Genomic DNA, 23,853 nt, shown 5'->3' on the forward strand with positions numbered 1-23,853 from the left:
CAAATAGGGCAGGCTTGTCTTCATGACCCTGAATCTCAGTCCATCATCTCACAATTGCAACAAAGCCTTCCCAGCAAAAAAGGTCTTACTTGGCACAACAACCGGCTTTTGTATAAAGGCAAGTTCTTTGTTCCTTCCTCCTCTAATTGGCACACTAAGCTACTGTATGAGTTTCACTCCTCCTCTAGGCTGGGCATTCCGGTTATTTACACACTTACTTTACCTTTCTCTCAATTATTCGTGGCCTAGTATGCACAAGGAAATCAAGTCTTTCATTGCAGCCTGTGATCAGTGTCAAAGGCAAACATACGAGACTATCAACCCCCCGGATCACATTTGCATTGGCTCGACATCTCAATGAACTTCGTGGATGGATTCCCTCTCTCTCAAGGCCATAATGTTGTCTTGGTTGTTGTGGATCGCTTATCAAAGTACAGTCATTTTATCCAGTGTCTCACCCATACACTACCACTCAAATTCCCAATGTATTCATGAAAGAAGTGTTTCGGCTTCATGGCATTCCCAAATCCATTGTGAGTGACCGAGATCCTATCTTCATTAGCCATTTTTGGGAGGCATTTTTCAAATTGCATAGCATTATTTTGTGCAAAAACTTTGCCTATCATCCTCAAACGGATGGACAGACCGAAGTGGTGAACTGCTCTCTCGAGCACTATCTTAGATGCTTTGCCACCGTTCAGCCTAACTCTTGGAATCAATTGTTGCATTGGGCTGAGTGGTGGTACAACTCCCCCTACCACTCAACCATCAAAATGACACCCTTTCAGACAATTTATGGCACACCTCCACCTTCTGTATCCGCATATGTACCAGGCTCTACATCGGTAAATGTTGTAGACTATGCTCTCAAGAATCGTGATGAGCTGCTTCAATTGCTCAAGTTACACGTCTCAGGCTCAGAATTGTATGAAGCAGCATTCTGATCGCAACCGCACTGAAAGGGAGTTTAGTGTGGGAGATTGGGTTTTTCTAAAGCTGCATCCTTATAGGCAGCGCTCCCTAATCAAGCATCCTTCTCACAAACTCGCACCTTGCTACTATGGCCCCTTCGAAATTCAAGCTCTAGTTGGTAAGGTTGCTTATCGCTTGCTCCTCCCTGCTGCTTGTCATCTTCACCCTGTTTTTCATGTGTCACTCCTCAAGAAGAGGATTGGTAATGTCACCCCTCTCACAACCACGCTGCCTGAGTTTGACGACAACAGTGAGCTACTTTGGCAGCCTGAGCGAGTTCTGGACATGGCAGTTGTCAAGAAGAAGAGAATGAATGTCACTTAATGGCTCATTCAATGGCACGGCCTCCTTGCTGCAGATGCAACTTGCGAAGATGCCCGTACCATCAAAGCTCGCTTCCCAGCCTTCAGTGCATGAGGACGGGCCCTCTCTCAAGGGGGAGGGACTTGATAAGACCAATCCCAATCCCTTCCAGGCCTTCACCTTATGTAGCCCGATAGTATGTATTATTGAGTAGCCCAAATGAAGGATCCATTAGTTCTTGCTGTGACAGCTGGCATCAACAGTCAATATCATGTCATGGTTTTGTAATCCTTTATATGTTGTTTTGAAACTCTTTTCTGGGCATGAATGAAATGAAGTACCTTTAATTTTCTTGTTCTTTCCTTTCTGTTAAGCTGAGTCTATCACACATCTTCAAATGAGTTCATCAAGACCTTAGAACACCCTTTAAATCTTGAAGTGGTATGCCGTATGTATTCATGAATGAAGTCAAAAACTCTGCAAACAGAGAACTAGCTTATGAACACTTCCAACTTGTTCCCGTTATAATTTGCAAATTGATAATTCTTCCACTCGTTTTGGTACGCTTATACAGGAGTACTAAATTTACTGGCTGTATAACACATGATTCTTAAACAATTGATCCAAACTTGAAAGATCCCCTTATTTAGCAAACCCAAAATCCAGTAATTATCCAAAGAAACATCAAAAAAGAAAATGGAGTTGACAAACTCAAAAGGAAATAACAAGAAAAAGTATTAACAAGTGGAATGAAAGGAGAATGCGAGAAATAGTAATAGAGATCTTATTGATATCTATTGTTACGGCAGCCATGCACACAAACAAGCACGGCAAAATGCCTCAAGCACAAGGAAAAATTCCCATTAAATCAGAGTAAATACAATGAAAAAGGCTTCAATTAACAAAAAAGGCCTGCTATCCCTAATTCTGTAAAGAAACCAGAGCAGCCACGTTAGTTGATCAGAACCAAACGAGTTTGAAAGGTTCTGGAAAAGAGCAGTCAGTCCTCTCTTTGTTGCTGCTCTCCCACCCATTTTCCATTAACTCAATCAAGAGAACATGACACCAATCTTCTTAGCAAAGTCATCCCCGTCTTCCTCCTCCAGGTATTCCTCTTCAGCATCTGCATTTTCACCTTCTTCGTAAGTATATTCACCATCCTCTCCTTGCTCATAATCATATTCCCCTTCCCTCTGATCTTCACCCTCAAGCTCGTGGTCCTCAAGTGTTTCATCATATATCAGACCATCTTCAGTCTCTAGCTCGCCATCATTATGTCCTTCGGAAGACTGGCCAGGAGCCACATCAATTTTTTCATTTTCAGCTCCAACTGCATCAGTGGTTGCAGACTTTGTCTCTTCTTTGGCCACAGGGGACTGACTGTTATGCATCATTGTAATAGCTCCTGTCTCGGAGCCACTTGGATTTCTCACCGGGCCTTCTTTCTCATTGTTGCGTTGTTTATTAACAGAAGATCTTTTCCTGCTCCCAGAAGCTGCAGCTGCTTCAGCTTCTCTCTTCCTCTTCAGAATCTCGCTAAGAGGCTTTGGCCCTTCAAATGAGAGATCACCTTCAGATAGCTGATTATTATCCATCTTCACATTATTTGGTTTTCCAAGGTAAGAATGCTCCCTAATTTCTGCATCTACCCCACCTTTCAGCTCTGAGAGACGTTTTGGATGAGAAAACTCTGTGCTTCTTTCATCCACTATCTCTCTCCTCATACGAGGAACCACCCCGAAATTTCTAACCTCATTATCATAGTCCTCTTGAACCCTTCCTTGTATTCTGTCTCGAAGCCTTCCTTGGTGGGACATAATTTGAGGCCTTCTGGGTGACAATCCCTCGCGACTCCTGTCACGACTCCTTCCTCTGTCAGCTTCCCTCTCTTGGCGCAAGTCACTACTATTGACTGGAGAAGATCCACCTGGAAGCTTTATTCTACCACGAAGACGACTGCTGAGGGAGCCCTCATGTGAGGGCAATTGTTGTGAATCCCTACGAGGACGGCTTTTTCGCTCCTCAACATGGCCATCGTAGTCATTGCTGATGATGGATCTCAGACCATTTCCCCTCCTATGTTTGGACAAACGATGTCGCAGATCTGAACCATCAATGTGATCTGGACTATCAGATTTACGATAACCCCTCCTCTCCGAATGAGCAGAGCCCACTAGAAGTCTCTCAGATGAAGCCCTGTGCTGGTCCCAAGCATATCTCCCTTGCATCTGATCATAAGGGTCATAACCTCGTGGGTCACGAAACCTTTCTCGATCACCATCAGCAATTGAATTGTAATCAGTAGGACAGTCCAAATCATACTCATTCACAGAATTCAAGTTCCTTCCGTCATGACCTCTTTTTATACCAAATTGTTCTTCACCATGGTAGTAATCAGAATCTCCAAGTTCATCATCTACAAGAACATCAAATCCAGGAGAAGACTCCCTCAAATGCTCATCAACATCCTTGCCATTTTGGAAACCATGATTTTCTGATACATGAGCCCGAAGAAAATGATTGGCCTGACCTGTAGAGTCTCCATTCATAGCAGGCAAAACACTTCTTGCCTTGTATCTAAGAGCCTCATCGTCAAAGTCTCTAGTTACTAGTACATTCCTCTCAATGCCAACTCCATTTCGTGGTGGTGCAGTTTCAACCTTTGGAGCAGGTTTGGATTGAGGAGGCACTCCAACAATCTTTGAGGCACTTACCTGAGGAATCTTCATCACTTGAGTGCACTTCTGAATGCCACCAAAAATCTTCTTAAGACTTGAAGGTTCTGTACCATGGGTAGCTGCTGGGGCCTGTGGAACTTTACTACTAGTAATTGGATTTGGTCCATGTGAGAAGGGGCATTTATCAGCTTTTGAACAAAATCCCCTTTGAAAGAAGATACAGGGGACTGCTTGTTTACTTGAGTTGAAAGTAGCATTGGTTGCAGGTGTTGTCACAGTATGTGATAGAGGCAAAGAAGGTCCAGCTGAACTTGCAGCTGGGCTCCCTAACAAACCATCAAGAGGCTGGGGAGGAACAATAAAGGATCAATGTCAAATAAAATTGTTTGATTCAGTAACACGCAAGTCTTAAGATGAAACAGATAAAGTTGAAGAGAGATAAGAAAAACGACTTACTGGATGCCGAAACGAGCATTTTAAATTTAAGCAATTCCCATTCAACCAGAACCAGCAATCCCTAGGATTGTACAAAGCATGTTCACTGTGGCGATATTCACATTCACTTCCCTGTCAAACAAATATCAATGAGGTTATAATCCACCTATTAGAGTCAGTAAATTACTTACTGATACGATAAAGTTGTATGCCTTTCATATATTCTAAAAAACTAACCATTGCAGTGAGTAATTGAAGGTTATAATCCAACAAATTATGGAGAAAAGATTTTATTGTCATTATGTTCTAATTATATTTACGAGGCTTTTCATATAAAGTTTATGCCTTAGCAGAAAGACCAATTGTTGAAAAAGAGTTCTACCGTCATTGTATTCTGATATAAATTTTCTTAGAACAAGGCTTTCCTTAGATGAATCAAAACAAGATAATACAGTTTAGGATCATCCAAATTCAAATACCTTTAACCCATCATTGATTCTAAATATATAGAAACTAGAAACCCTTATAAACAAACCATAACCCACATGCTTCTAGCAGAAAACAACTTAATTATTCCTTGTCATATGAAAATAATTATGTTGTAGGGTTTTATTTTTTATCAAGATAAAATTGAGATTTCAGATTCACCCAAAGGAACATGCAACACACTAACAAGATCCATGATATCAAGTAGGTCCATAAAATCCAATTACGATTCCGTCCATTGAAATCCAAGTTTCAAGGAGATGAATTTGATTTTATTAATCACCAAACGTTTTAAATCTGGAGCCTATCAACCAGCCTAAGATCCCACCAGAAAGAAACAAAAAACGGAACCGTAAAACCCTAACATCCAAAAAAAATTAAACCTAGAAAGATAATTCGAGGCCGAACCTTTTTGCAGGAGACGGGCGAGGCAAGGAAGTAGACACAATCGGTGTTCCTCTTCAAGGCCTCCTCTTCAGCAGAAGCCTCTGGTTGGGGTTGGGGTTGCTGCTGCTGCTGCTGCAGCTGTTGGGGTTGTGATTGCGGTTGCGGCTTTGGTTGTGCGCCGACTACCATGGCGATTCTGGAGGTGAAACCTTCACGGATCGTATGGGTATCAGATCGATTTGGAAAGCGAGAGAGGAGAAGCCGATCTAATCTTAAACAAGAGCCGCCACAGAGAGATTGGCAAGTCAGAGAGAGAGAGAGAGAGATTGCAAGAGAGGAAGTGGGGTGTATAATATGATGATGAGGATTTAAGCTAAGCCTTATTTTTATCTATATATATATATATATATTTTTATATTTATATTTATATCAGGGCCTTCTCGTGAGGGTTTTTTTTTTTTTTTTTGTCTTTTCTAGGAATAGTGCATTAGACCAACTTTTCAATCATATTTTAGCATCTTAACTGTTCGGTTTTTAGATCCTAATGTGTAGATCATTTTTGTAAATTTTCAGCCAAATTGATTATTGTTAAGGCATTCAAAAAGGCAACTTAAGATTATAAGTATGAACGGTTCAAGTTTGACAGATTTAATTCGTTCATTGATTTATTCTAGTTTGATATCTTAACAATCACCGATTTGGCTGAAAATTTGTAGAAATGATCTACATATTAGGACCTAAAAACTGAACGGTTAAGATGCCGAAAGGTGATCGAAAAGTTTGTCTAATGTCTTATCCCTATAAAAGACCAAAAAAGGGATCCCCATATATATATATATATATATATATATATATATATATATATATATATAAATCTTATCCAAAGCGAGGCCTCGCTCTGAAATTAAAGTGCGAGGTTAAATTAAAGTACTTAAAAACTAAACAGTCGAGATGTGGATATGCGACCGAAAAGTGACCCTAAACTCCAACCTCGCACTTTAATTTCAGAGCGAGACCTTGCTCTGGATAGGATATGTATATATATATATATATATATATATATATAATTTTTTAGAGTTATTTTGTCAAAATTTTCAATTTTGGCTAACTAAACATATTCTCTTAATAATAGTATATATATGTATGTATGTATGTATGTATGTATGTATAATTGTGTGTGTGTATATATATAATAAGATGATGGTAATGAATTAATAAAAAATAAAAAAGAGATAAAATTTACGTTTGAAAATTTAATTTTTGTATTTTTCTTAAGCTCTCAAAATATTTTATAATTTCTGTCTTTGAATTTATTTTTATTTTTTAAAATTTAAAAAGTCATAACAATTTCTCTCCTGATATTGGGTAAGTTTCCCCTTTCTTCATGGGAGGAATTGCAATTTTTTGGAATATGATATGATCAATTGACTATTTTATCCTCACACAAAAATAATTTATTTATTAATATCTATATTATGTGAGGACATATATAATAGTTCAAAAAAATTAACTATTTTCTGAAGAATTGGCTTAATTATATAAGATATGGTAGAATCATAACTATAGAATACGACCCTAATCGAAATGCATACATTTGTCTCATACACTATGGGGATGGTGAGAAAGATATATTTTACATCCCAGAGGGGCATGGAGGGGGCAATGTACGAGAAATCAAATCATACATAAATGATAGAAGCCTTGAACGTTAGGAAAATCCACTACCTATCATTTTTGTGAGGAGGACCGGAACACCGAATCATCTCTTCTAAGATTTTTATTTAATTGAAAAAATGGCTAAATATTGTTTAGTACCGGTCCAATAGGACCCTCCAACTTAATTCCGTTAATTTCAGACGTTAAGTGCTGACATGGCATTTCCAACTCATCAAAAGTGGAGCTCATATGGAAGTGAAATTTTCAAAATGACCCTGGCCAATCAAATATAGAAAAATCCAAATAAATTTCAAACTTCGTGGTTGGGGAGACTCCAACCCCTCCCCCTCACATCTACAAATGAAAGCACCAACCACCATACCAATTGCTTGGTATTGGTACATTGCAAACAAAAAGAACATATATCTGCATAATAGTTTTTTTTTTTTTTTTTTAAACACACTGTCATCGTCCTTCTCCACCTACCTCTCTCGTCCTCTCCTCTTCTTCTTCCTCTTCCGCCATGAAAAAGGGGCAAAAGTTTGATACTTTAATTCCCAGAAGATTGGTAACTCTGTGTTACAGTGGTACACGTCGCAGAGGATGAGAGCTTTCTCAAGGCAAACCGTACCCAGCGAAGCCATCGCCAGACTCACCGGCAAGCTCCGAGTCCTCAACAGCGACGATGCCTCTGGTGACTGGTGGCCTATAACACCGTTCTCGATCGTTATATAGCATAGTGGGTGCATCTTCTTCACTTGCATTTTTCGAAATGCAACCAATTCAAACCGGAGCAACGATTGGACTGATAAAGTTTTTTAGTTTCCCATTCTGGGTTTGGTTGAGCTGAAGAAGAAGAAGAGAAGGAGTAACTGCAACAGAAGAAGGAGGAGCAGATAATAAATGCTAATGTCAAGCATCAATCGCAATCGAAAAATAAATGAAATGAAAATGAGAATGCAGCTGGCGTGCACAAATCACCCATCACCAAAATCTAGGCTCTCTGAAACTGGGAGTGAAAGAGAAGCTGTAGACGAATTACCTGTGAGGAGCTCTGAAACTGAGACAGGAGAAAGAGAGAGAGAGGGGGAGGGAGTTGGGTTTGAGAGAAAGTAGAGGAAGATTATTATAATGAGGAGCAAAGGAGGAGCTTCTTTTTCTTGGGGTTAAATTTCAATTCTTGTTTTTTGCTTCAATTCTTGTTAAAAACGTTTTTCATTGTGGAAGAGGAAGAAGAAGAGAAGAGGAAGAGAGAGGTGGGTGGAGAATGACGATGACAATTTTTTATTTTTATTTAAAAAAAAAATTATTATGCAGATATATGTTCTTTTTGTTTGCAATATACCAATACCAAGCAATTGGTTTGGTGGTTGGTGCTTTCATTTGCATATATGTGGGGGAATGGTTCGAGTTTCCTGAACCATGAAGTCGGTAATTTATTTTGGATTTTTCCATATTTGATTGGTCAGGGTCAGTTTGGGAATTTCACTTCCGTGTGACCCCACTTTTGATGAGTTAGCACTTAACGTCTGAAATTGACATAATTGAGTTGGAGGGGCCTATTGGACAAGAAGATGATACTGTAGGGGTGTTTTTGATGAAATTGAAAGTCGAGAGACTAAATCAATGTTTAGCCCATGCCATAGGGTACTAAATAGTATTTAGCCCAAAAAAATTCAAAAATTACTTTCTAACTAGTGATTGGTATAGACATGTAATAGTGGATTCATAATTTTGTTCGCAAAAGTAAAACTAAGACTAAGAAGCATATTATTAATTTGTCACGAGAGAAACACAATGTTGCAGTCAAATCCTATTCTGGGGTTTCTGTCGTGCTTCTTAACATTTTTCAACAATGGTGGACGAAGTCTCTGCAAGGCTAGCTACTTCCCTAACTATCTCAGAGAAAGGGAGGATGTCATTTGGTGCGATGGAAATTGGAGTTAGAAACCCTAACCTTAATACGAGTTCTAGGGTTCTATGTGGTCTTGTGGTGGCTGCATTTGACGCTAGGCCTAGTAACAGTGGGTAGAGGGCAACGCAGTTGAGTGGGCTGGTGGCTAGGGTTTCTACTCCAAACTTATTCACGGCGGCATCAAAGTCTCTTAGTTTCACGATTCCAGCTGTATCAGTAGAGCCTTTGGCCAAGTAGTTGGACTGGTTCAGGCCCTACCCAGTGGAGGTGGCTCGAATTACATGAGTCAAGAGGACTGCTTCCATGGCAGTAGTGCCTTACTATAAGCAGACCACATGTATTGATACTACTGTGACTATTCTAGTGGAGCTAGACCGGCCAAGAAAGCTAGGGTTAGTCGACCTCTGGGCAGCAAGAATAAGCCCCAGAGCCATCGAAGCCTGCATTTTTGTTCTGCAACTTCTCTACAGCGAGGATCTCGTATCCATTATAAACACATTGGCGACAACGATCGAGCTCCTTCCAGTGGCCATGAAGTGGACGAAGGAGGAAGAGAATTGCGTCCTCACTTTGGTCCCTCTTTTGAGCAAAGAGGAATTCCAGCAAGGAAATGGATGAGAATTGGAGGTGATCTTGATTTATGGGTTTGGAATTAGATTGTGATATGATTTTTCGGTGTGGATTTAGGGTGGAATTAATGAAAATTTGGTGGTGGAGAAGTGAAAGAAAGAAAATGGGAGAGTGAGCAACTATGTTGGTCGAATGGAGAGAGAGGTTGAAGGAAAAGTTCATTAGGAAGGGGAAATGTCAATTTTGTCTTTCTTAAGAATTCAAAGTCTCAAAAATGGGTTCTCATGTTAGTGCCAAGTTAGCTTGTGACGTCACAATTGGAGAGAATTATGAGATTTGGATGCGGGTGATGAATATTGGAAGTACAAGGATGATTATGATTAAAAAAAAAAACCAGAGACCAAACTGATGTTTGCCCCAAAGTTGAAGGAGATAAATTGAATTCAGTGAATAATTGAGACTATAATTTGAATTGTTTGGTTTTTAGCCTTAATATTGTTTGGTTCTTTGGTTCTAAGAGATTAATCTTAGGGTGATATTGTGTTAGCGTCTTTCTGGTTCCTATGCAGTGATTAATTCTGAGATAGCCCATATAGAGTGGATCACTATTGTATAATGTTACCTACATTAATTTGCTATTATATTGAAGGGATGTCCTTTCATAAAAAAAATTATAAAAAAAAAAAAATACTAAGAAGCACATTCTTGCATAACCTTTTAATTTAAAGCTTATGTAGTACAAACTCTTTGAAGCATTTGTACTCCTCAAAACCATATGATGTGATTGTTGTTGAATGCATATGTTAGGTGTCTCTCTCAAAACCCTAGAGCCACTTCCTTCCTTTCGTGATATTGTATGTGGACTTCTCTCCGATCTAGGTGGGCGACTGCTCTTATTTGTTAGCCCCAGTATTTTTTTTTCTTTTGCTTTGCCTCATCAATTGGTGGGTAGTTATCGATGCCTGAGCTTGAGGTTTTTTTTTTGGATAAGAAAATAAATTTATTAGATATAGAAGCCTCTTGGACAACAAGAATTTATATTGTCAAATAAAATAGCTCTAGAAGCCTCTATAGGAATTGAATATGTACACATGCGACCATCCACAAGTTTGTGAGCAATATTTGCAAGTACATCCCTGCAAAGTTCTCCTCTCTTAAAATATGTTTAAAATCAATTGACTCGAACGAGCTTGCTTAGTGCTGGATGATTATTTCATTATCTCCAAGGTGGGCAGGTTATGTCATTGCCGCAATGAATGACTAGTTTAGAGTCTCCTTCTACATAAATTCGTCGATAGACATTGTGATGTGCAGTAAAGAAAAAGATGTCACTCTAATTCTTTTAGAGGCAGCAGCTAAAGGATTTCCATTGCAGTCTCGAATCACAAAACCCCTTGTCACATAATTGCTAAATACTGAACCATTAAAGTTGATCTTGTAAGTCGTGTTTTGGATGACTATAAAGACTATCTTTCTGCCTTTCAATCATTTAGAATAAGGCATATCTACCATAAAGCAAATGGTGTTGCACATAGGATTGCACACCTTGCTAGTGTTGCTAGACTTGATGATGTATGGTTAGCGGAGACTCCTGCTATTATTCAGAATGTACTCTGCGAGGATTATTGTAATGTTGCTAATGTAGCGCGGGGTTCAGGTGTTATGTCCCCCCCCCCCCCCCCCGGTTGCAAAATACTACTAGTAATATAATAAATGGAACCTGGTGTGGGGCTAAGTCTCCCAGTTAAGCTGGGTTCCAAACCCTTTTCAAAAAAAAAAAAAAATTGATCTTGTAAGTATTTATAAGGGGAGGTTGCCACACGATGAGGAAGAGAAGCTCCCTGGTTTTCTGCATTTATTTCCTGACGTGTATTACACAAAGGTGTGCCAACTATTTGGTCCACAGTACTTTGATCAAAGTAGCAAAGTAGCTTTCTTTTAGGGTTTTTTACTTCAACAGTGTTCGAACTCTTCGAGGACTTTTAAAATGATACCTGAACTTTCAAAGTTATCAATGTGATACCTAGACTTATTTTTTTGTATCAACGTCATACCTACGGGCAATTTCTGTAACTGAACCGTTAACTGTGACCACGTGTCCAGCACGTGAGGCAAAAAATAAGGGTAAAAATGACTTTTGCACAAGCCTTCAGCCATGAACGGTAACAGAGATCGAGACCTTAGACTTGGTATTTACCTGAAATTCCACACAGAGGGATCTCTGAGAGAGAGAGGAGAATATCACCGGTGGTGATCCAGAGCTTCTTGTGCAACTTGCCGAAGATGTTCTGGGATATTCGACCCGGTTGACGACCCAAATACGCGAAAGCATAACCCGATCGTAACTGGGGATTCCGGCAACCGTACGGCGACGCACCGGTCCCAATCTCTTTGTCTCGCCGTTGTAGACATCTCTGTGGTCATGGTTCGTCCATTCATCGACCGTGGAGAGGAAATCGAAGGCCAACAATTTTTTTGTGTGTTTATGGGTCCTGTCGGAACCATCGTCGCCTGCGGATTTCCTAGCTTCATCGATGCATCGCTGACATCTTAAAACATGAGCTGGTGCCCGTTCAAGCTTAGACCGCCGTGCTAGTTCAAATTGGGAGCTTTGCGTTACGCGATTGCTCCGAGGTTCGAACGAAGGGAGTGATTAACTCGGGATTATAGTAACTAAAAGCTAACACCACAGCACCTATCCATTTCTAGAGCAGTTATGCTCGCCGGTATCAACATCACGGGGTGGAAGTCTGGTGCGACAATTCCGAGACTCTGTGTTCAGTTCCAATTGGATTAATGGTGGCTTGTGTAGTTTTGGGGTTGAGGAATTATATTCGGTGAGTGAAAAAAAATTGGGGCAAAACTTCAAATTAGGGTTCTTTGATTTCATTGTCACAATTATGGTTTGACATTCAATTCTCTATAGACAATTGAAGAGTTGTGACCTTGAATTCTTGAACAAGATTAGAAAATTAGGGTTCTTTAGATTATAAAGCTCGAGGACCTCCTTATGGATCCTAGAAGAGGCGAATCCTTCCACTTTGAGCTTCTGATGATTTTGTAAATATGAATGCACACCTTTGCGTAACCGGAGGAGATTATGCATTCGGCTATGGATTTCAGGTCGGCCATGGCAACAGAGGAAACTTGTTCAACTTGGGAGATGATTCTCTAGTGAAACGTACAAGTAAAACTAGTGAGGAAGAAGAGAGAGAGAAAGAAAAAAAAATTAAAAAAAAAAATTAGGGCAAATCAGTCTTTTTACCCTCATTAAGTGACTCACGTGGGTCACAGGTGCAAAATTTAACTGTACCGTGACGGAAATTGCTCGTAGGTATGACGTTGATACAAGAAAATGAGTCCAGGTATCACATTGATAACTTTGAAAGTTCATGTATCATTTTAAAAGTCCTCGAAGAGTTCGGACACTGTTGAAGTAAAAAACCAATTCTTTTATTCCAAGTTTTATTTTGTAGAAAATCCTCCATAATATCATTATTAATCAACTTTTTTTGTGCATCAGTAAGTAAATCACATAGAGGAAAACAGAAAGCCAAATTGAAAGTTCAGAAATTGATAGTTTTACTATTACCAATGGTCCATCGCATACCTTGCATAATAAGATCTCCCAGGGTTTCATTCATGGGGCCTGGCATAAGTTGTTTTTGTTATGCGAGACTTACCTTGTTGAATGGTGTTGCTAGCTTTGATTCTAATAAGTACTGCTGCTCGTGGATGCCAAGTAGTGTGAGATATGTGTCAATTTTGCCTTGATAATTCTTTGATTCTGTTCCGTTGGTGTAGGACGGCATTTAGCTGGTGAAACGGTATTGTGGGCATCACATCGTTGCAGTCCGGAGACTTGGAGCGAAGCTTCGTTTGGATCCAAGTTCAAAATTCGAGTCACTTTTACATACGAATTTGGGATATGGGTCAATCTTGGTTATGAATATATGAATTTGGGTCCTATATTGAAATTTAGGCATTAATTCATTATTCTTATTGAATTTGGGATCCATGTCTATGGTTTTTGTTCATGAGAATTCGTAAGCCATTCATTTTCTCAGTGGAAGAATTACCTATTTCCTAAGCTCGAATCATTCATCTAGTCATTTGCCTCCATCAAATAGTTCTATTGGGTCATCTAACCAGTTATAGGTACATTTACGGCTATAATTTTCATTGCAAAACTGAGTCATGAACGTAACTGTAACCAGTGATATGACCCAATCATATTGTTCCTTTTACTTTTAATTGCAAATTCCGGCTACAATTTTCATTGCGAGATCAAGTCGTGAACGTAATTGTAATCAGTGATATGAACCAACCAAATTGTTCCTTTTACTTTTAATTGCAAATACGTTTGGGCATCTAACTTTGGTTTGAATCTATTTTATTTCTAAAGTAAGTGTCACAAACAGTCCCTGAAGTTTGAGGCATCGACACTTTAGTTCACAACATTCGAAAACTATCACATTGGTACCTCAAAGTTAATCTTCGACATACTTTTATTACCCTCCATTAATAACACATTTAACTCTTCCATTTGTCAAAGGGTATTTTCATCTTGCCCTTCTCTTTTCCCCACACAACATCTTGATCGAGATAAATAAAAAAAATAAAAATGCAAAACATAAATAATAGGGTCCTTGACCCAAAGCACTAAAATGAGCCAAAATTATCCTCCTTACCCCAGCAATATATTTTTATTCTCACTAACCAATTTAGAGTACAATGACAAATATACCCTCAGCCTAATTAAACAATCTCAAACTATGCCACTCTCTCATCTCTCTCCCCTCTCTCTGTGCAAAATCACCAGCCACTCTTTCTCTCTCTCACAGAAACAGTTCCTCATGTCATCAGAATTGAAGGCAGCCCAGTCATGTCATCGGAATAGCTCGCTGAGGCAGTGGGACTGACGGTCGTCGTAGATCATGACCTTGTTGGGCGGGCAGAACGGATCGGGTCCGCCATTGAGGACGATGAAGTAGTGGTAGTGGAAGAGCATCTCCACGAATCTGACGTCGTGTCGTGGATCGGAGGGGTCGCAATGGCAGCGGTGGAAGGGGTCGCAGGTGTAAACGCGGAAGCCAAAGTCAGTGGCGGCAAAGAAGCAGGTGTGGTCCTAGTTGAAAGCCAGATGTAGGAGAGTGGTGGGGGATTGGGTTTGGGGTTTCTGGCCCATGGTTTGCTCCAGATCGGAGCTCGCGAAAATATTGTTCTGCTTTTTAATTTTTTAATTTTTTTTTTAAGGTAAAATGTGGCAGAAGGCTCCAGAAGGAGAGAAAAAAGAAAAAAAAAAGTTTTATCCGAGGGGTAATATAGGGCTATTGGGGGGCAATATACGTTTTTAAATTGATATAATCTCTTCATTTTTTTCTTTAATCAAAGTTTTAACTATCTAATTTTAGGAATATTAGTTCTCATTCCGGCTACCAAAAGTTCTATTGAGAGGCAATAGACGTTTTGAATTGATGTAATCTTCTCTTTTTTTTCTTTAATCAAAGTTTTATTTGTCTAAATTTAGGGAGATTAGTTCCCATTCTGGCGACTGAAAGTCCTATTTGAGGGCAATAGATGTCTATTGGGGGGGCAATACATGGCTGATAGACGTCTATTAGGGGGCAATAGACGTTAGGGCTGGGCACGGGCCGGTTATTGAGTAATACCGAGCCCGATCCCTAAAATATATTTCAGTACGGGTCGGGACGAGATTTTGATTTTCCAAAGTTGGTACCGACGGTACCGAAACCGAACAGGTTCGGTACGGGCTTGGGTCGGGTTTGGCACTTAAGCTTCTTTCTTCTTTTTTTTAAATGAAAAAAATGAGCATGCTCTTGAGCGAGCATCTGGAACTCTGGAAGGCTCTAGGTTGGCTCTATCCATGAATTACAGCCAGCTAAACAAAAACAAAGCAAGCAAACACCGATTTAGAAAGGCATAGACTATCAAAATCCATATACAACTCAAATATTAATTTTTACAAACCCCGATCTCAACTTTTACAAACCTGGATCTCAAGAAAAGAAAAACTTAAAATTACCCTGCATAATTGCATATACAATTTCTTTCGTAGAACATGCACAAATTGACAAAACCCAGATCTTAAAAAAGATAATTAAAATCGATGGGAACAGATCTGGAGGGCGTTCCTTGTGGGTGGTGCGACGATTGTGGTGCCACAGAGGTTGACCGAAGATGGCGGTGGGCCGAGGATGCTGGAGTGCAGTGGTGTGGTGGTGATGTCTTTGAAAAAGAGAAGTTGAATAAAGGGTGAGGAAGAGAGAGCCATAGAGAGGTGAAGACGAAGAGGGGGAGAGAGAGAGAGAGGGAGGGAGAACAAAGAAAAGAAATCGAGAGGAATAAAGGATAAAAGGGTGAGGGAGAGACAGCCATAGAGAGGTGGGATAGAGAGAGAGAGAGAAGATAGAAAAGAAAGTGGGTGGGTCGTGGGAGGGTAAGATAATATATATTATAGATATTATATATATATATATATATATAATATTCATATAAATAGGTACAGGCCGGGCCCAAAATGAGACTTAAAAATGAGAACCGAGGCTCATCCAGTTTATTAGGTACGGTACAGTACCGGCCCAACAGTAATTTTTATATTTTCATTATCGGCCTGTTTTAGTTGTTTTCGATACGAGCTCGGGTCGGGTTCGGTACTTCGGTTTTATATGCCTAGCCCTAATAGACGTCTATTGGGTATTGCGGGGCAATAAACCTTTCCGGTGAGATTTTTAGAAAATTCCGGTGGGCGGTAGTCGATGACCAGAATCTGGGGGCCGGTGACCGAAATTCGGAGGCCGGTGACCAGATTCCAGCGACCAGTGACCAGGCTCCTGTGAAGTCTCTATGGTTTCTCTCTCTTCCATTCTCTCTCTCTCTCTAAGTAATAAAGGGGTGAGGGTAAAATGGTATTAAAAAAATTATAAAAAAAAAAATCTTAATGGGGTATTAGGGAAGACCTCCTTAGAGTGTTTTGGGTAAGAGGGAAAAAAAATCTCCAAAAATGGGGTAAGTGGACAAAAACCCTAAATAATACTAGTACTAGATCAAAACACACACTCTGTGTGTGGGTTTATTAAGAGAAGAGGCTTTATTAGCCAAAGTGGACATGAAAAGACGACTAAATTCTTAGACCACAGAGTGTGTGTTTTGATCTAGTACTAGATCAAAAAACACACTATTTAAAACAAAAAAAACAAAAACAAAATAATTATTACAGAAAACGTGGGGAGTTCTTGAATTCTTTTTCCCTCTCTTTTGTTGTGGAAGTGGGAAGTTATAGAGAGAAATTTTAGGGGGAAATAAATTAAAATTTTATTAGGTTATTTTGTTTATTACGATTATGTCCTCTATTTATTAAAAGATACTTTTAGATAATCTATGGTCTAAGGATTTAGTCGTCTTTTCATGTCCACTTTGGCTAACAAGACCTCTTCTCTTAATAATAATATAGATATGCAAAATGAGAAGTAATCAGGATAACTACTAATTATAACGTATTACAGGAAAAGACAAAAATGCCCTTGATAAAAAAGGAGTTAACGGTGTTATTAATAGAGGGTGCCAAAAGTATGTCGGAAATTAATTTTGAGTTACCAATGTGATAGTTTTAGGATATTGGGAATCAAAGTGTTAAATGGCCCAAACTTCAAAGACTGTTTGTGATAAAATCTCTATTTTCTATGCATTTCTACATTCTCTATGAACTCTTCATTGTTATATCTTAAATAAAAAAAAGACATAATTGCCAAAATACCCCCTAAACTCGGCAAAATTAATACCCTCAACTTGCAATTGCGAAAATTAACACCTTAAACTTGATGAAAACTACCGACTTGCACCCCTCCGTCAAATTCAATGTTTTCCATCCAAATATGACTGAATGTAGGGGGTATTTATTATAAATGTCATTTTATATTTATTTCTTTGAACAATAAAATCGGCGGTTTGATAGAGGGTGCAAATTGACAGTTTTCGCCAAGTTCAAGGAGTTAATTCTCGCAATTGCAAGTTGCAGGTGTAAATTAACGATTATTGCCAAGTTTAGAAGGTATTTTATCCATTATGCCTAAATTTTTTTTAAAAGATTTGATTAAAATCTTTCGAACACATTTCTTCATCTTTTTACCTTCACAATTATACCACATTTGGGGAGTCTCTAAAATCTTTTACTTGCATGTTGAATATTTGAAATATTAACTAAAGAACACCATTTTAAAAAAAAAAAAAAAAGGAAAAAAAAAAAAAAACTTAACTCACTCCACCACATTTACAATGTTGAAATATTAACTAAAAGAACACCATTCTAACCATTCATTTCTTATTATTAGAACGAACCTCTAAATTTGGAAAGTGGCATGAAATGTATTGGTAGGTAAAAGGAGTCTTTGAACACAATATCTGCCCATGCATCTTTGAGAGGATATATTTCTTGGTGTCAAAAGGTAATTCTACACTTTATTTCATGGTCAGAGGATTTTGAAAGAGGCACTGGGGCATAGGTACAAAAATTTCAAACTACAATATGTCAAATGGAGAGGACCTTAACACATAAGGTAAGGTAGACCTATCCAAAAAAAAAAAAAAACAGAAAAAAATAATACATAAGGTAGCAAATTGTATATGCACATAAATAACTAAATGTTGTACACGCATTTGAAAACATCTTGCACTCATACTAGTGTGCAAAGAGGGCAAGGCTAAACGATTTGGATAGCACGAGATTAGATTAAGTGTCACACATTTAGGGATACACAAACCATAAATACTTGGTAGTATCACATGTCAGAGATGCATTTGTCTAGAGTCTAGACACATACACGTGTTTTTTGTAACAAAAATAGCAGATGGGCTACATTAGATGGACATGGATGAGTTTCTAGATTCCAGAACTGACATTGGAATTGTTCTTCAAGCGGCAAAGTTCACTCAAGAAGTCCATGGAAGAAACAGGTGACCCAGCACCCCCTGCTGGAGCCATTAACTGAAGATAACCAAACCAAACATAAAAGCATGTGACTGAGACTAAAGATGACCAAATGTAATAGCTTGTGTGTGTGACAGAGAGAAGGGTTCATATTTACCTGATGAGGGAGTTTGAAGTGACTCCATGCTGCTCCGCTTCCTGAGTACATAACGGGTCTTTCTGAAAAATAAAAACTATCAAATTAACTGACCAGCTGAGTTGTCAGGACTTCTGATATTTATGCTGAACTTTTGATACATGCTAAATAAGGTTCGTTATTAGCATATGCTTAAATGAAGTTCATATCAGACCTTTATCCCTTCTCTGAATTTGGTAGACTAAATGGTAAGCAGAACAAAAGAATATGTGAACCAAAGGGCTTAGCGATACATACTGCTTAACTATAGAGAAGATAACCAAAATGGACAAAATAAGATAAGAGCCACTAAATGGTAAGCAGAACAAAAGAATATGTGAACCAAAGGGCTTAGCGATACATACTGCTTAACTATAGAGAAGATAACCAAAATGGACAAAATAAGATAAGAGCCAAAAACACAATGATTTGTAGGACATAAAAATTTGCCATTTCAAACACCCAACTGGGGCACGAAACTCGAGTCTGCCCGTGTCAGACACTGCGTGAGATGCTTAAATAATATTCATTCCTGCTGGCTTAGACTAGAGTGCTTACGATTCTTGTCACTGATCTATACTGTCATAATTTTCATCCTTCTTTCGGTAAGTACACTTTAACAAGAAAAGATTTGCCAAGTATGAATAGATTCTATAAATCAAAACATGAACAAATGTAGGGGTGTGTCCTCATCTCTTAAAGTTGACACAACACTCACAGGATCACATGTTTGAAGCTCTGAACCACCAAACAATTATTCACACTCAGCGTCTTCAATATACCCTACTGCCATTCTTTCCATGCCACACTACTAGTACTTGGTAAAACCTTCCAAAAATTACTAAATTGGACTTCTTTCATATCATATGTGCATGAATAAGTGATACCAGCTCCTCCAACCTTTCCTTGCTACAATTATATTTCTTTCAGTTATCACAAAGTTTGCGAGGCTTGTTTTTTGTTTTGTTTTTTTTTTTTTTTTTTTTTTTTTGGTGTTTTAGTGAACTATATCATACTTGGGCCCAAAAAAATGAACTATATCATCTATATACATCAGTTTGGATATCTTCATAACTTGAATATGTCTGTACTTTCATGCATACTATGATATAAAACCTCAAAATAACCAAAGAGTTAGTCCACTGACCTGATAGATCTACAGATGAATCATTGAAGCAATGCATTGTGGCTGCCCAACCTGCATTTGAAGATATGTGGACATATTTCAAGGGTTATCATTTGAAATGCATCATAGTCATGCAATTAAGAACCAACTTTAACATCATACATGTAATCACAACAAAAAAACACATGCACCTTATTTTTTGTCATATAATTAGAAAAGCAGCCCAAAAAAAAAAGTAAATTTATATGCGTGAAGAATGTTCATGCAGTCCAAACTCCAAAGAAAAGAAAAATAATCATAGATCAACTAGGAAAGGAATACTAAAATAGTAATTTCTTCTTTGTTTATAAACCTTTTGAGATACAATACAAGCATGACTTTCAAATGAAAGATGTGCAAGAATTTAGAAGTACAACCAAAAGACTTTCCAGAGTTTCACAATCTGGTCCTAAACATTTGCAAAGTTTGGCTCTTAATAAATTTAATAGCTATTCCCGCTTTGCAGTAAGGAAACTTTAATCTGTTGTTATAAAAAAAAAAAAAAATCAACATTACAAAAGAAGGATGTCCCTGGTGACACCAAAGCCTAATCACTATTGCACTTAATAGTCATTTATCATGCTGAAATACCATGCTTCACAAGGGGGCATCCATGGTGATATCATTTTTATGGCATTGTAAACACATAAATTTCAAATCATTCCTGAACCAAATATAATAATTCTTTTTCAAGACTTGTAGACACATACGATTATTCAAGAGATCGAAAGCCTGACTGCTGCAACACCCCTCTAAAGCTATAAACCAGGGATGAGAGTTTTCATTTAGAAGACTGCTGCTACCTCCATCCCCATGATCTATAACAGTACCTCTTGAAGAAGCAATTTGATTCTTTTCCAAATCATTCCCATGAAGATTGTTAGTTCGATCAAACCGCTCTGTAACAATACGTGTAACTATATTAGATATATGAGCCAGCACATGTGCAAGCAATTGTAAACAGAATGCATCAACAATGCCACAATTTCCTTTGCCATTCAACCTCTAGTAAACAAAAGAATTGAAAGGTATGTGCAAATAAATCAAAAAATACGGGCAACAGCCTTTTGGCCTAATGGCACCTCCTCCTACTATGAGAGACACAAACATAAGAATGGTCAAGATTTAATGAAGCTTTTCCAAGACCTTTTAGGATGTCAAGATTCCAAAACACTTCAACAGAAAGTCTAGCCATTCCAAACACTTTCCCAGTGAACTGGAACTTTGGCTTTAGGAGGAATTAAATGATGAGGAGAAAAGGAGGTTTCACATTGTTGGGGTTGGTAGAAAGAGTGAGATTGGTGAGTTTGAGAAGGGATGTCAGGAGATGGAAGGTGGAAGCTTCTGGTGCTTTCTCCTGCAAGTCTTTCGCAAGTCTCTGAGTGAGGATAGCTCTCTGATCCAAACTTCTTTCCAGCTAACTTTATCTGGAATTCCAAAGGTCAAGGTCCTATGTTGGTTGGTCGCACATAAGAGGGTGAACGCCTGTAAGATGCTTCAACAGAGGAAGCCAAAATGTGGTTTCTCTCCTCATTGGTGAGTCTTGTGTAAAGTGAGAGAATGCAAATCTTTTTTTCTTTGGCATTGTGAGGTGGCCTCCTATCTCTAACAGAAGTTATATGGAGGATGGGTTTACTTGGGACTCTCCAGCGCAGATTTCTACTCCACTTACTTAAAAAAATTATGTTTTGGTAATGGGAATAAAGCCATAGTTTTGTGGATTGCAGTGTTTGGCTGTATTGTGATTTGTAAGTGCTTTAGATGGAAAGAATTAGAACAACTTTTAGAGGAGCTTTGGGAGAGAGTTAGATTTTGGTCAGCTCTTTGGGCTTCAGTTTTTAAGGTTTTTAAAAATTATATAGCTTCTCATTATTCAAAAAAAAAATTATATAGCTTCTCTTGTACTTTGATGGACTGTAGAGCAGCAGCATTTTAGGAGTTTTTGCTTTTTTGGGAGTTTTCCTGTGGGTTTCTTAGTTTTCCACTGTATTGTGTGTGGGGGGAATTGGATCATAAAGATAACAAGAATTAATTACACTACACAAGGATCACCTGATCACACACACACAAGCACAAAACTTATGATCAAACAACACCACTGGGGGTGAGGTTATCAACTTACTAAGACACCTAAAGATTGATGGTAAGAATACAAAGATTGATCTAGATAACGTATTCATTGATAAAAAGGAATATGATAGGATCCCAAGAGATATCATTTGGCCCTACTGAGAAAGAGAACTTCACTTAACTATATTAAAGGCTTAAAAGCCAAATTGCAGCCCATCCTTTCACTCAATTGTTAGATTGCACCCTTGCCAATTTGCACAGTTTTCTTACTGTTCCATCCAAGACCTCTGTTAAAGTTGCTTCAGATGCCAAACATGTGAGGGCACACTAGTCTTTTCATGTTGGCAAAAATCCCAGATTGTAAAAAGCAATAACAAGCAAAAGCAGCGAGATTCTGAAGATTTTGATTGGAAAAGCTGGAGTGAAGAAGCTAGAGGGAACTGTGGATGGAACCCTAAGAAATAGATGGTCAGGGAAAATTGGGAAGTTTTTAAAATGCTATTTGTGTTATTATCTTACTGCAGTGTAATTGGACAATTTGGTGAAGAGATAGGCTGGACTTTAGTTAAGCCTATATAACAGTAGTCAAGTTACATGATATAACATAAGAACTACAATGGCATAAATCAATGATTGCCTACACAAGAGCACTAATTCCTGCCACCAGTTGTTTGCAATAGTACTCAAAGAACAGTAAAGTAAAAGAATACACAAGACATTCAATGATTCATTCACACACAGTCGTGTTGGATACTTGTAATGGAACATTATTAGAAAACTCAAAACATGAAGCATGCACCTAGAATCAAAGGGTTTATGCAGTGGTAAAACTATGACAAAATATATGGACAAAAAGAATTGGTCAACAACAATCCAGTGTGGTGTATTAAAATACTTCTGATATTTAGGACCAGTAATGCAAATGACAAAATATATGGTGTAACAAGTAGAGCATAAACAAGAAGGAATAGAACAAAATAGCAGTATCCTTTGTGATAAAAAGATACCTAACGGTCATAATGGGCTAAAAATAAATAGTAGCATCCTATACAACAGTCATTACACCGACTAATTCTAGGGGATGAAATGTTGGTCGATATAAATGCATGAGCGCACCGAAGATGAGAACGTTGAGATGACAATCAATGAAAAAACTAATGACAAACACAGTGAGGATAATAGATAAGCAAAAGTAATAGTAAAGTCTCGAAAGTCCATGAGAATCGCCAGTGGAGTTTGGCATTCAGATAATGAAGCTTAGGAAAAGGAAGATTTAGGTGGGAAGGGTGAAGAAATGATTAAGTGCAATACGTAGGCATACATTCAAGTTACGTATAGATGATGCTAATAAAATGTTAGCTTCTTATATCATATCATTCAACAAGGGAGTTTCTAATGCAATGGCTCCACTTATTCACTAATATAAAAATTAATGCTCTAAGGTTTGGGAAGAAATAGAGGATTCTTATACAATATAACTCAAAAATGAAAGAGAAATACAGGGGTAACAAAAGCATCAGGAAAAAAATGGAAGGGTGTTACCTGCGGACTTGCGTCTGTTAAGAGGACGATTTCTGCATTGCAATCAAATTGAGAGTGAATTTTTCAATTTTAGTTTTGGATTAACTAGTTAATTTATCTCTTCTCTTCTCTTCTCTTCACTTCCAAAAAGAAAGAAAGAAAGAAAGAAAGAAGAAGAAGAGCCATTACCTCTGATTGGGAGGAGCGTAGCGCTTCACCACTGCGGCTGGATCTGCTGCCGCTGATGAAGGATTTTCCAGCATCGGATTCGGTGGCTAGTCAGCGTGAATGTGATGACTCTTACAGTCTTTAACACTTTACCCACCCCACGCCAAACACCACAAGAGCTCCGAAGCTCAACGCTGCTCAAAGGGATATATTAAGCTTTTCTTGATGATTATGCTTTTGTTTTTTTTTCCTGCTTCTCAATGCTTATAAGCCGGGTATTTGTTTTGGGTCGGATCTCTATAATCTATCAAAATATTGATAGTGCGGGAAAAAAAAAAATCAATAAAAAAATCGGATATTGATGAAATATGCGGAAATTAATATCGATACTTGTAAAAGTAAGGA

General features: G+C 38.3%; 2 protein-coding genes across 4 annotated transcripts; both read right to left on the reverse strand.

Moving 5' to 3' along the window:
* Positions 1-2,033: 2,033 nt before the first annotated feature.
* Positions 2,034-5,633, reverse strand: LOC112176581 (zinc finger CCCH domain-containing protein 17). The gene is made up of 3 exons (XM_024314580.2): positions 5,283-5,633; positions 4,410-4,520; positions 2,034-4,298 (listed from the first exon to the last, which is right to left on the reverse strand). Exons 1-3 carry the CDS (start codon positions 5,448-5,450, stop codon positions 2,325-2,327), a joined length of 2,253 nt encoding a protein of 750 aa, XP_024170348.1. The 5' UTR covers positions 5,451-5,633; the 3' UTR covers positions 2,034-2,324.
* A 12,399-nt stretch (positions 5,634-18,032) lies between these two features.
* Positions 18,033-23,703, reverse strand: LOC112180919. Of its 3 annotated transcripts, none has more exons than XM_040512119.1 (6): positions 23,470-23,703; positions 23,302-23,333; positions 20,520-20,588; positions 19,672-19,722; positions 18,507-18,568; positions 18,033-18,406 (listed from the first exon to the last, which is right to left on the reverse strand). In XM_040512119.1, exons 1-6 carry the CDS (start codon positions 23,541-23,543, stop codon positions 18,302-18,304), a joined length of 393 nt encoding a protein of 130 aa, XP_040368053.1. In that variant the 5' UTR covers positions 23,544-23,703; the 3' UTR covers positions 18,033-18,301. The 3 variants fall into 3 exon arrangements, with proteins under 3 accessions (XP_040368053.1, XP_024175267.1, XP_024175265.1); XM_024319497.2 differs by having other exon boundaries at positions 18,102-18,406; positions 20,400-20,588; positions 23,470-23,702; XM_024319499.2 differs by lacking the exon at positions 20,520-20,588.
* Positions 23,704-23,853: the final 150 nt, after the last annotated feature.

The sequence above is a fragment of the Rosa chinensis genome, chromosome 7 (genome assembly GCF_002994745.2).
Source record: "Rosa chinensis cultivar Old Blush chromosome 7, RchiOBHm-V2, whole genome shotgun sequence".
NCBI lineage: Eukaryota > Viridiplantae > Streptophyta > Magnoliopsida > Rosales > Rosaceae > Rosa > Rosa chinensis.

What these genes read in the sequence shown, in the direction of transcription:
- LOC112176581 (XM_024314580.2), bottom strand. Translation starts at nt 5,450, where the DNA reads ATGGTAGTCGGCGCACAACCAAAGCCGCAACCGCAATCACAACCCCAA. An exon ending in CGCCCGTCTCCTGCAAAAAG is followed by an intron (nt 4,521 to 5,282) that starts GTTCGGCCTCGA and finishes TTTGTTTGACAG; the next exon opens with GGAAGTGAATGTGAATATCG. An exon ending in AATGCTCGTTTCGGCATCCA is followed by an intron (nt 4,299 to 4,409) that starts GTAAGTCGTTTT and finishes GTTCCTCCCCAG; the next exon opens with CCTCTTGATGGTTTGTTAGG.
- LOC112180919 (XM_024319497.2), bottom strand. Translation starts at nt 23,543, where the DNA reads ATGCTGGAAAATCCTTCATCAGCGGCAGCAGATCCAGCCGCAGTGGTG. An exon ending in TACGCTCCTCCCAATCAGAG is followed by an intron (nt 23,334 to 23,469) that starts GTAATGGCTCTT and finishes ATTGCAATGCAG; the next exon opens with AAATCGTCCTCTTAACAGAC. An exon ending in ACTTCAAACTCCCTCATCAG is followed by an intron (nt 18,407 to 18,506) that starts GTAAATATGAAC and finishes GGTTATCTTCAG; the next exon opens with TTAATGGCTCCAGCAGGGGG.